Source organism: Anser brachyrhynchus (assembly GCF_964034855.1).
Source record: "Anser brachyrhynchus genome assembly, chromosome: 3".
Classification (NCBI taxonomy): Eukaryota; Metazoa; Chordata; class Aves; order Anseriformes; family Anatidae; genus Anser; species Anser brachyrhynchus.
The window spans coordinates 10708665-10720931 of NC_137696.1; the positions used below are offsets into that span (position 1 = coordinate 10708665).

At 59.8% G+C, this 12267-nt stretch overlaps 1 protein-coding gene across 2 annotated transcripts; it reads left to right on the plus strand.

Moving 5' to 3' along the window:
- The first annotated feature begins 6492 nt into the window (after positions 1–6492).
- Positions 6493–11702, plus strand: FOXA2 (forkhead box A2). Of its 2 annotated transcripts, none has more exons than XM_080588401.1 (3): positions 6493–7722; positions 9162–9231; positions 9781–11702. In XM_080588401.1, exons 1-3 carry the CDS (start codon positions 7640–7642, stop codon positions 11041–11043), a joined length of 1416 nt encoding a protein of 471 aa, XP_080444527.1. In that variant the 5' UTR covers positions 6493–7639; the 3' UTR covers positions 11044–11702. The 2 variants fall into 2 exon arrangements, with proteins under 2 accessions (XP_080444527.1, XP_080444528.1); XM_080588402.1 differs by lacking the exon at positions 6493–7722 and adding an exon at positions 7758–8467.
- Positions 11703–12267: the final 565 nt, after the last annotated feature.

Below are 12267 nucleotides of genomic sequence, written 5' to 3' on the forward strand. Positions count from 1 at the left end.
GGCCTGCAGCCTTGGGTCCGCAGCAAGTATCAGAGGGAAATATCGCCAAATCCCCCAGAGGTCATCTTTTTTCCTGAGAGCCCTTTTTCCAGCCTAATGACTCATTTGATTATTCATGGGAAGGAAAAAAAAGGGGGTGTGTGTAAAAAACTGTCTTCAATCACCTCTCTCTCAGGTGGGAAAGTTGCAGGTTGTTTGGTTGGGTTTTGGCGAAAATATCCAGACCCTACCTGGCAGCTCTGCATGGTGCCCTCTGCAGAGGCTCTGAGATCTGTTCCAGGTGGGCTGCTCAGGGGGGGTCCCGGGGGTGCTCAGGCACAGCCTTGGGGACCTGGCCCCCAGATGCCATTTGTTGGGAGCAACCCTGGCATTATGGGTCCCACAAGGATCGAGGTGGCATTGCAGCTCTCTGGGGGCCTGTCCAGCCCTGCCACATGCTGCCACATCCCCTGGCAGGGGACATGGGGTGTCCCGGGGCTGGGACAGCGCCGCCGCCACCACCCCACCGCGCCTCTCCCCACCGCGCGCGACAGATGGAAATAGCAGCAGTTCTGTTGATTTACAGCCACGGCCCTGACTTTAATGGGTTGTTTTTGCTCCCCAACAGCTACGGATTGGGTCTTCTTTTTTTAACAAGCCTCTCTGTTTCCCTGCGCACAGCCCGCTCATGCCTTGAAACAAGGGCATGCAGGGAGGCGACGCTTTGCCCTGCCTGCTGCCGGCACGTGCCAGCTGCCCTTGTCTCACCATAGAGAAAACAAACCCAAATCCTGGGAGCATAGAAGGGCTTTGTTGGCATCTCTGCTCAGCACTGCACACCCTGGGGACCTCAAAGCGGGTGTCCCCACCGCGGCCACGCTGCCTCCCCAGGCAGCCCACGCAGGAATGCTCGCTGCCGCCGCAGCCTGCGGGTAGGAAATAGTTTCCAGGCAAAAAGGCCTCCCAGTGTATTCCACATTGACGGCTTCCAGCAGCCCTCTGTAGCTGTCTTGTTCTGCCGCCGCCGGGACACCTACCCGGAGGAAGAGCGGAGACGAAGGTGGGAGAGCTTTAAAAAGCTCTGGTTAATTTTGTTCCAGACCGGAGCAGCCCCACACCTGGCTGGAGGGCTTCAGGGGCTGCAAAGCGCTCGGAGGATGCTTGGGCTAGAGCCTGCGGCCAGGCTGGCTTTTTCAGGCAGAGCCTGTATAATGCAGGGGAGTAAACCCCGTGCAAAAAAGTGGGAAAATACCAGGGGCTCGGGAGACACCCGGCCCCTCCACAGGCTGGGCTACAAATGTAGGTCAAAGCCCTCTCCTCACTCAAATCCGGTGATGACGAGGGTGTTGCAGGTTGGGCTGAAATATGTACCTCCAGCTCTTTACTCTGGCACTGAAACAAAACCTACTCAGAAAACTGTGAAAAATAAACCCAGCTTGTGAATGCAGCTGATTGGAAGTTTTTCCAGCAGAAAGTGCCGTCCTACCCGTGTAAAATCACTCCTCGGGCATGTGTTGATCTGGGCAATCTTTCCTCTGAGAGAAAAAAAAAAAAATCATAGCGAGGGGGGAGAAGTGTTTGGAGAAAGCCAGAGCCGCCTTCTCCAGCCCGCCGGAGGGGAGCTTTTCCATCGGCTGGAGCCGGGCTTTATTTAGCAGCCTGTCACCTCGTACGTGCTGCTGTCGCGGGGGACGAGAAGAGTGCACTGGTCCCAGGTGGGGATGCTGCTGGTTTGCTCCCCCCAGACACCCAGGGATGCCGATGGTGCTGGAGGGAAAGGCGGCGTTATTTTTAGGGTGAGAGGTCCCCAGGGGAGGGCGGGCGCTTCCAGGCAGAGCACCGCCCCGAGCAGGTGCCCAGCGCTGCTCTCCAGCTCTGCTTTCTCTCTTTTTGAGGAGAGAAAAAAAAAAAAAAAAAGGATTACTGAATCAGATAAAGATTTGTTTGGCCAAAGTTAAGCCAATCTTACAGCCAGAGCTCTTCCAGCTTCCAACAGGGCAGGCTGGGATGAAGTTTTCCACCTGGCAGTGCCAGGGGCGGGATCCATGGGGCATGGGGCAGCAGCTGCAGGGATGCCTGTGACCGGTCCCCCTGTCACTCCCTGTCCCATGCAGGGTGCCCTCTGAGACCACGAAGTCCCTGTAACCCCACTGTGCTGGCTGAGGGCTCTCACAGCGCTGGTGCCACATCGGGCAGGGTCCGACCCGCGCTGGCACGAGCCCCTCGCGCCAGGACAAGCTTTGTGCCACGCTCGCTAATTAAACAGAAATGCGCTTGTGTGCCCGTGCCTGACCCAAGCCAGATTTATGGGGTGATCCTGCAGGGCACAGGGCTGCTATTAGTGGTCACGAAACCGCAGGCTCGCAGACAGGCTTCCAGCCCCAGGCAGCTTGTGTTTTTCGGAGCAGAAATCTCCGCTCTGGCTGTTTTGCCAGTGGCCCTGCCAGGGACACCTCGTTCCTGCGAGCTGCCGGCTCTTGTTCCCATGGGGATGGGACTCTGGGAGCAGCCACCCCCCCGGGGGGTCCCCCAGCACCAGGGGGGACAGGGAAGTGAAGTGCCAGGGGGGGCAGCCGGGCTTTGGGCAATGTGTGTTGCCTCACTCCCTGTGTTCTGCGGAGCCATCGCGCTCAGCGAGCAGTTCGCCCTGCTATTTATACCCTCAGTCTTTCGGTATAAATGAAGCTATTTTAAAGGTCTTGGCCAGGTATAACTGGTTTAAACAAGGCTGGTAATGACTCAGAGGGCTATAAATGTCCATCAGAGTCCTCCGCAAAGCTCTCAGCCTGCTGAGGGGTTTGATCACCTCAGCAAACAGACTCTCGTCACAATAAGAAATCCCATCGGGATCAGGCAGCGTGGGCGCCCGAGCATCCGGCATCGCCTGTCCTGGCACTGCCCGTCTCTGGTGCCACCAGCAGGAACATCTGGAGCCAGGCGAGGGGACCTGGCTCAGGTCTGGAGATGGCTGCACCATGGTGCAGCTTTGGAACAGCGCATCTCCACTGCAATGCGCTTTGCTCCCCATCTATTACCTGGCCCCACAGGTGGGCACCCACAGCTGTAATTCATTGCGCCGTTCCTTGAAATATCTGGGGCTTGGTTGAAAGTGCAGATACATCTGTGCCTCTGCAGGAGCTTGTGCTTCTGAGGCTCTGTGGGGACATGGGCCTGGCTGTCCCATTTCCCACCCTGGTCCTGCTGGGAAGCATCCTCCTGCTCTACCACTGCCTCTGGGCTCGTGGTGCAGTGCTGCTAGGGGGGAACAAACCAGCCCTGTCTGATGGATAGAGGTGACCCCCAAGGCTGTAGGGACATGGCTGGGGCTGCTTTGCCCCCACTGAGTGATGGAAGCTGCTGTCTTCTCTTCCTGTGCCTCCAGACACCTCCGGGCTGGCTGGCCTCCAGCAGAAAGGGGTTTTGTTGGAAAATAACAGGGAGGTTTTGAAGCAGGGGCTTTTGGGAGGAGTATCCACATGCAATTTGTCTGTTTGTTTTCTTATTGTAAAACCAAAGACATTTCAGTTTTCAGAAACTGATAATTAAACATAAAAAAATATTTCCCTTACCAGAAGCCACGGCTTGAACGCTTTGGTCAGCCAGGTAAAACCTCGCCTAGGCTGCCTGCGCTGGCTGGGGCTGACCTCATGAAACCAGCCCTGGCGGGGTTTTCCCATGGGTAAGGACACCCTTTTTCTCTTCATTTCTGCCCAGGTCCGCAGAGCGTGAAGATCGGCATCATCGGGCTTCCTCCCCAGCACCCTCTTCTTCCTCTGCTCTCTGAAACGAGGGCTGCTGGCACCCTGGCTGTCCCTGGGAGGCCCCAGGCACTGGGCTGAATGTGTTAACTTTGGCTTTTTACCACCACCCCTTTCCCCCCGCCATCACTCCAGATGCCTGCGCATCTTGTTTACCCAGCAAAATGTGCCGGTGGAGAAAATCAACGGGGGCACTGTCACGTGGGCCATGGTAAACAGCCAGCAGATGCATTATGTTGATTTTGTTCCGGAGCCCTTCCAGAAGGCACCATCCTGCTGATGGGCTGCGCGTGGGCACCACATCCCCCTGCCAGTCCTGCCCAAGCAGCATCCTTGGGTGCCATTCGGCACCGAGCACCCCAGTGACGCCAGCGAACCATCCTGCCCTCCTGCGCCCCGTCCCCCAGGGACCCAGGTGGCTTTGTTTCCTTCAGGTGCACTCTTTGGGCATTTCCAGTGTTTTATTTTACCTTGCGGTGCTGGCTGCTGATTGTAGCAACTCAGTACCTTCCATGGCACGTTGAATAATTACGGAGTGGGGAGAAACATTGAAATAGCACCTGGGCTACTAAGCACGGCAAAAATAGCCACGCCAGCCATGTGCAGAGTGGCCGCTGCAGGTACGTGTGCAGATGAGGCACGGCACAGCTGCACTAAAAGGGGAGGCTTCCTGTAAATGGCTTTTTGTTTGGATCCCAGGGAAAAAGAGTGCAAGAGTCTGTGCATGTGAAGCACCCCTCAAAGGCTTCAGGTGGGGAGCAGGTGGGCTTGGCTTGGCTGATTTTAATTCTGATGGTGCCCTGCTGGGAGCACAGAGACCCTCCCACAGGAGCTGCATGGAAAAGCTCTTCCCAAAGTTTTTTCCCTCTGCTTTCAGGGCCGTGTCAGGACCATGGGGAATTTGGGAGAAGGCACATGGCCAGCACTCTGTGGTGCCTGTACAGCCTGGCGTCAGGGGATGTCTTTCCAGGATCACAGACTTTGGGTGTCTATCCTTGGGCTCTTGATAAGGTATTACAATCACTAAATTTTTGCATACTCCTGACTCGTCCTTTGTTGGACTTGTTAAAGCCTTGGAAAATATTTTCATGAATTAAGAAGCCCCATTAAATCTTGAATCTAATTAGGAGAGACTTGGCGGTGGAGTTCTTCAAATAGTTAAGTCAATATTGCACAGTGTAATTGTAGTAATTCCCCGGCGGTGCTGCAGCTGACGGCCTGTGTTATTGTGTAGGTAACTCCGCGGAGAGGGGAAAATCTCCCCCACCGCAGAATGTCACTTATTTAAATGGTTCCCATCTGAGTCCTTGAGTGATCAAAGAATATTGGTTCCTGGCAGGCCCAGCAGAAATTACAGCGCATCCCAGGGACCCTGCAAGCATCCCCAGCAGCGGCATCCCGACACGCGGCACTGAAACAATGCTGACCTTGTGAGTGGGCTGCCTGCGCTCTGCCTGCTTTCCAGCCTTGCCGCAGCAGTGCCCAGAGGGCTTTGGCAGGGGGGCTCAGCCTCTCCCTAACGTGTTTCCCCCCTGCGGAAACGTGGATGACAACAAGGAGAAGTTGTCTGGTCTGCCTGGTGGGGTAAGAGCTGCCCGGGGTGCTCCCAGCCCAGCGGAGCCCCCTTGGCCTTAAAAAGGGCAACTCCCAGGGATCCCATTGGGAAAAATTGGGAATAAACCAGCGAGGGTGGGAGCTACAGACCCCACTCCTCGGCCGCAGCTCTCCTGTCCCCTTCCCTCCGACCCACTGCCTCCCGCAGCTCCCTTGCACACCTCAGCGCATCCACCCGCCTCGTCACGGGAAGGCCTCGTTAAATCCTGGTGATAATTGTGGCCGCCTGCTCAGCTTTTGTCTCCGCCGTGATCTGCCGAATGCTCTTCTTCTTCTTCTTGTTATTAAAATGCCTCTCTTCTGTAGGGCAGCGACAGTTTCTGTCTCGCAGGAGAGCCAGTTCCTCAATTAACGAGAAAAAAAGCCACCGCATTTATTGTGAAACAGCGGTGCAATTGGGAGAGTTCATTATATTGGATTAATTATGATAATTATCAGTAGAAGGGAGATAATTACCCTGTTTGTTGTCAAGAATAAGGTAAGGGGGTTTATTTTTTTTATTTTTTATTTTTATTATTTTCCGTCACACAGATCAGACTGGCAATGCGGTGCTGCCGGCAAAATGCCTTCACCCAGCGCCTGTGTGGCTGTGCCAGGAGAAGAAGCGGGGACGTGCTCAGCGCCACTGGCCTCGCCGCGACCAGCGCGTGATGGAGGTGGCTGAGACTGCGGCAGCTGCTGGCCAGGCTTGGCTCTGGCCGCTGGCCTCCTGCCTCCAGAAAGGGAGCAATGGCTCCTCCAGCCATGGCTTCTAATGCAAATAAAAATGTAATTTAAAAATTAAATTTAAAATAAATATTACTCAAATATTAAAGAGAAGAAGTCATTTTTTAAATGGTCGATATGTTTCTCGGGAACCCAAGCAGACATGTTTAAATAAGACACTGCTGAATTTTTTCAATTTTTATCATCTTAGGTATTTTTAAAAATGTCTCTTATAAGGGAATAATATATACCTTACTGCCTCTTTTCCTACTCTGTTAAGAGAGATTAATTTTAATGGGCAGCCCCAGGGCAGTGGCATGGGAGGCTGCCCTTGTGAAAGGAGGGAAAGGGAGACGGAGGCTGCAGGGCCCCGCGGGGCCACTGCTGGTGTCAGCCTCCCCCTGCTGCCTTGGGGCTGTCCCACACGGCCCCGATGGCCGTGGAAGGTCCATCTCGCGGGTGACCAGAGGTAGAAACCCTCCTCCTCCGTGGCAGCAGCATTCCAAGTCCTGCCGACCAGAAGGGGAAGCTGCCCCTTGTAACGAGCAGCAGCGAGAGCCCTGGCTGTGCATCCTGCCACCCTCGGTGCCGAGGTGCCAGACTCGCTCGCAGAGTGCTAACATCTGTGCTGCTGTGTGGGGTTGAGGCCCAGTGGGGGCTGCATTTGTTGGCACGGGGACACCCTCCTTACAGCCGCGCTCCTCCTCCCATGGCGTTCACTGCGGAAAACACATCCATGCGTCCTGTGCTTGGTGGCCAGGAGGAAAAAGTGGTGCCAAGGTTGAGCACAGAATGCCCCTACCACCCCAAGTTAGCGGCGAGGGAAGAGCTCAGCACACAGGGTCTCAGGAGCAATGCAGTCGGCCGTGGCCAGTACCCACTTGGCCAAATTTCCTGATTTCTCCTGTGACCCCAGAGGAACAAAAAGCTCTGTGGCATCATCTGGGCGTTTCAAACAAGACCCAGGAGATACACAGCTGCTTTTGGGCCCCGCTGGCCCCATGTCGAGGGGGCTGGGGCACAGCACGGAGCCGGCCCGCAGGCTGCAGGCAGGAAGATGCCACCCCGAGGTCGCGCCGGGACCCCAGGCCCCTCGCAGCCGCTGCCGTCGGGGGGACCCCCGGGGGCGGGCGGGGTGTCCCCCCACCCCCGGCCCTCCGGAATCGGGGACAGCAGGCGACAGGGGGCGCCCCGCCACCGCTTTTAGCCCGCGGGACAGCGGAACGGGCCCTTCCCGGCGGGGGGGGGCCAGCCGCTCGCCCCCCTTTTGGGGGCAAAGCCCCCTTTTCCTGGCGCGTCCCCGCATGTGCCCGCCCTGGGGGCAGCCCCATCGGGTCGCACCCTTCGTTTTCAGCCGCCCCCCAGATCCCCGACCACGGGCAGGCGGCGGGAGGAGGCGGGCTGCCCCTATCGCCGCGGCTATCGCGGTAGGAAGGTGCCCTCCCGGGGCCGTTTTCGTTTGGAGCTGGCTCCGGAGGGTGCCGGGGCACAGGGAAAAGTTCCCCGGGCCCCTCTTTAGGCTCCCCCGGTGCCTGTTGGGTCTGTGTTAATGTTTAAAAACTAGCGCCGGCTTCCGCCGGTCGATGCTTGGTTTTAATCCAGGGAGCAAAACTAAACAAATAAATAAAGCGAAAGGTCGGCGCTGCCCGCTTTGCTTTGCAGGCAGGTAGGTACGGCTGGGGGACGTGAGAGCGAGCCCACTGCGGGCCCACATCCCCGGGGGCAGGAAGGAGGCGGCGGCAGCCCCCTGCCCTCGGGGCGGGCAGAGCCGCGCTCGGCGGGGCAGCCGCAGGATGCTGCCGGGGGAGGCAGCGCCCCACGGATGGGAGGCGTTTGGCCAGCAGACGGTGGAGGGGAGCGCTCCGCTTCCTCTGGCTGGGAGGGAGGGCAGGAGAGAAGGAGGGAGGGAGGGCAGGACGGAGGGAGGGAGCCGCTCCGCCGCTCCCCGACGGCCGCATTCAGGCAGCCTCCGCCGGCGGGAGCGAGCGCTCCCCGCAGCGCGGCGATGGCGGGGCCGAGGGGCTTCCGAGGGGCCTGATTCCACCCGTGCGTCCGGGGGTCCGTCCGTCCGTCCGGGCAGCGAGGCGCTTCGGCGCCGCCCCGACGGCGCCCACCGGGACCCCGCAACCGGCGCCGCGGGGAGGGCAGCGAGGTCCCCGGCCCCCCCGACGGCTCCGATCCCGCTCCGCCGCCCGCCGCGCCCCCTCGGCTGCCCTCGCTGTTTGTTTTAGTTACGAAATAGCTGCAGGAACTCGGGCAGAGCCGCGGGAGGGGCCGCGCGGCCGAGCCGGAGCCGGAGCCGGAGCCGAGCGGCGGCTCCCGGAGCCCGGACCGATGGGGCAGCGCCGGGGCGCGGCCGGGCGGGCGGCGGCCTGAGCCCGGGCTCCGCCGAGCAGCCGCGGGGAGAGAAGGTGCGTGCGTCCGGGTGGCGGCTGCCCCCACCGGGGGGCCGGGGAATCCGCGCCCGTCGGGGGTGCGGGGCGTGGGTGGAGCGGCTCCCGTCGGGGGCGCGGGGCGGGGGGCGTCGGGTCCCCTGGGAAAGGGGGGGGACGGCTCCCGCAGGGCCCCCCCCGGGAAAGGGAGGCGGGGCGCGCTGGGAGCGGTGCCGGGGTGCCGCCGGGGTGCGGAAGGTGCGCGGGGGGCCGCGGAGGAGCCGCTCCCGCCTAGGTGTGAGCTGATTATTCAAATGGGCAGCCGAGGACCTGGGGATTGGAGGCTCGCCCGGCCGCTCCGTGCTATATCACTCGAGCACCCACGTCACTGCAGCACTTGTCCTCCTCTTCCTCCTCCTCCTCTTCTTCCTCCCTCCTCCCTCCTCCTCCTCCTCCGGCTCCTCCGTCGCCTCCGGGCGACTCTTCGCCACGAAGCGCTGCGAAAACCCACCCGAGGAGCAGCCGCGAAAATACCCCCGGCCCCAGCGCCACTCCGTGCCCCCTCCCTTCCTCCCTCCCTTCTCTTCCTCCTCCTCCGGAGGCTCCGACGGAGGGAGCGCGGCAGAGGGGAGGGAGGGCTGGCGACTTTTTTTTTTTTTTTTTTTTTGGGTTGCTCTCTGTCGTCGTTTGTTGTGGCTGTTAAATTTTAAACTGCCATGCACTCCACTTCCAGTATGCTGGGAGCGGTGAAAATGGAAGGCCATGAGCACACGGACTGGAGCAACTACTACGGGGAGCCCGAGGTAAGGAGGGAGCCAGGGCTCCGCCACCCCCCGGCCCGGCCCGGCCGCCCCCCGCCACCGGGAGCACCCCAATTTTGTCACTAAATGTCGAGCGGGGGGGGGGGGGGGGGGGGGGCAGCGGGGCCGGCCCCCCCCCCGGGGCCAAGCGGGGCGCGAGGCTGCCCGGGTGGCGTTTTGCGATTTTTCCTCCTCCCCCCCTCTACCCCCCCAGGTATTTTTCTCACTTTGTGCAAGGATGTCCTTTCCCCTCCCTCCAGCTCCCCAGCATGGACCCGGTGGGCTCGCTGTGGCCCCGTCTTTTTTAGTATCTGTATTTTTGATTTTCATTTCAACAGCCCCCTCTCACGCCCACCCTCCCAAGATTTAACCCTTTCCAGCCTGCTCCAGGGCTGCAGAGGCTCCCTGGCAGGCGGCGACTCGGGCTGGGGTGGGGGTGCCCCCGCACTGCTCCCCATTTGGGGGGCTGCCCTTGTCCCTGGTGGGGCTGTGCACCCGCCCCCTCCCGTCCCCCCCCCAAACCTCCCTCCTCTCTCTCGCTTGCCCCCACAGAGCTACTCCTCGGTGAGCAACATGAACGCGGGGCTGGGCATGAACAGCATGAACACGTACATGACCATGTCGGCCATGAGCACCACAGCCAACATGACGGCTGCCACCTCCATGAACATGTCCTATGCCAACACAGGCATGAGCCCCTCGCTCACCGGCATGTCCCCGGGCGCGGGGACCATGCCCGGCATGGGCTCGGCTGGCGTGGCAGGGATGGGCGCCCACCTGAGCCCCAGCATGAGTCCAATGGGGGGCCAAGCAGGCTCCATGAACGCCCTGGCCCCCTACACCAACATGAACTCCATGAGCCCCATCTACGGGCAGTCCAATCTCAACCGCTCGCGGGACCCCAAGACCTACCGGCGGAGCTACACACACGCCAAACCGCCCTACTCCTACATCTCCCTCATCACCATGGCCATCCAGCAATCACCCAACAAGATGCTGACGCTGAGCGAGATCTACCAGTGGATCATGGACCTCTTCCCCTTCTACCGCCAGAACCAGCAGCGCTGGCAGAACAGTATCCGCCACTCACTCTCCTTCAATGACTGCTTCCTCAAGGTGCCCCGCTCCCCAGACAAGCCGGGCAAAGGCTCCTTCTGGACTCTGCATCCCGACTCGGGCAACATGTTTGAGAACGGCTGCTACCTGCGCCGCCAGAAGCGCTTCAAGTGCGAGAAGCAGCTGGCCGCCAAGGACAGTGGCGGGGCAGGCGGCGGGGCAGGTGGCGGGGGCAAGAAAGGGCCCGGGCAGCCGCCGAGCCAGCCCCTGGGGGAAGGCAGCTCCTCAGGTGGCTCCGAGGGCTCAGCCGGCGCTGAGTCCCCGGCCAGTGCCTCACCGTGCCAGGACCACAAGCGCGCCCTGGCTGACCTGAAGGGCACGGCGGGGCTGAGTCCTGGGGAGCCGGCGGCATCGCCGGCACAACACCTCCTGGCCCCCCCGCACGCCGGCCTGCCCCACGACGCCCACCTCAAGCCTGAGCACCACTACGCCTTCAACCACCCCTTCTCCATCAACAACCTGATGTCCTCCTCTGAGCAGCAGCACCACCACCCGCACCACCACCACCACCACCACCACAAAATGGACCTCAAGGCCTATGAGCAGGTGATGCACTACTCAGGCTACGCCTCGCCCATGCCTGGCAGCCTGGCCATGGGGCCCGTAACGAACAAAAATGGCTTAGAGTCCTCCCCTTTAGCTGGAGAGACTTCTTACTACCAAGGTGTGTATTCCCGGCCCATCATGAACTCCTCCTAAAGGGCCGAGGGGAAAGCTCCCCTGGCGAGGGGGGAAAGACCCCACACCCCCGCGCAGTCCCCTAGCAGAGTGATGGACTCTGAACGCTGTCGAGCACGGTACATATACATATATCTATCTATCTATTTTTATTTTGTTTCATTGGCTCCAGATGTCTGCATCCATTCGGGAAACAGCAGGCATGTCTTGCAAGCACCTCGGCCCGTGCTGAGGGCAGGCGCGCTGGTCCTCCCCCCCCAGCCCAAAGCCACCCATGCCTGGGGGGCTGCGATTCCCGTGTTTTGCATTGTGGGGTGGTTTGTTTTGGTGGGGAGGGGGGGTTGTGGGTGCGGGGAGGGGAGAGGGGGTTTCTGTTGGGGCTTTTTTTTTTTTTCGTTGTTGTCGTTGCAAGGAGGTATAAATATATCTATTTTTTTTGTGTGGAAGTGACGGAAAAAAAATACCAAACAGACAAACAACAAAACGAAACCCTCCTTCAGTGTGAAACCCATGCTAGTTTTGAATCCAAGGACCAAATGTCTTGTAACGTTGTAAAAAGGGGAAAAAAGGGAGGGAAAAAAAGAGAAAAAAATATGAAAAACATTAAAAAAAAGTCAGGATAGATCGTTGTAATTGAGACAAACGCTTGATGTTACCGGGAGAGTAAACTACTTGGATCTGATTAATTTATCGTTTCTGTATGCTTTATTTATGGCTTATAAATGTGTATTCTGGTAGCGACTAGCCAGATTTTCACAGAACTATATTAAAGTGTTATTGGCGGTTTTTTTCCCCTGCATCTCTGTTGCACCGGGACTCGCCCGTCTCCCCCAGGCGCCGCGGAGCCGCGGCCCGAAGGGGCACCCGCTGCCCCGGCCGAGCGGCCCCGACGGCGCGGCGTTGCCACCCGCTTCCTCTCTTCCCCGGCGACCTCGGAGGGGCTCGGCCGACGCGGGGACAGCCCGGGGGGGCGAGGGGAAGAGCGGGGAAAGCAGCGGGGCACGGCACGGCACGGGACGGGACGGGACGGCACGGCACGGGATGGCACGGGACGGCACGGGACCCTAATGGCGGCCACCGGGGGCACCCGGCCGGCGCTCGGTGCGCCCTCGGGGGGCAAAACCGACAGCGGGGTGTGTGTGGAGGAAATGGCAAAGAAATGGTAACCGGGGGGACGGGGCGAGAAAGGAGTCGCAGGGGCGGAAAGCGGGAAAGCGGCGGAACGAGCGGAGCGCCGCCGGGGGG

Excerpts from the sequence above, each read along its gene's own strand:
- FOXA2 (XM_080588401.1), top strand. The coding sequence starts at position 7,640 with ATGCTTGGTTTTAATCCAGGGAGCAAAACTAAACAAATAAATAAAGCG. Across the intron at positions 7,723-9,161 it reads CCGCTTTGCTTTGCAGGCAG|TATGCTGGGAGCGGTGAAAA; the intron begins GTAGGTACGGCT and ends CTCCACTTCCAG. Across the intron at positions 9,232-9,780 it reads ACTACTACGGGGAGCCCGAG|AGCTACTCCTCGGTGAGCAA; the intron begins GTAAGGAGGGAG and ends TTGCCCCCACAG.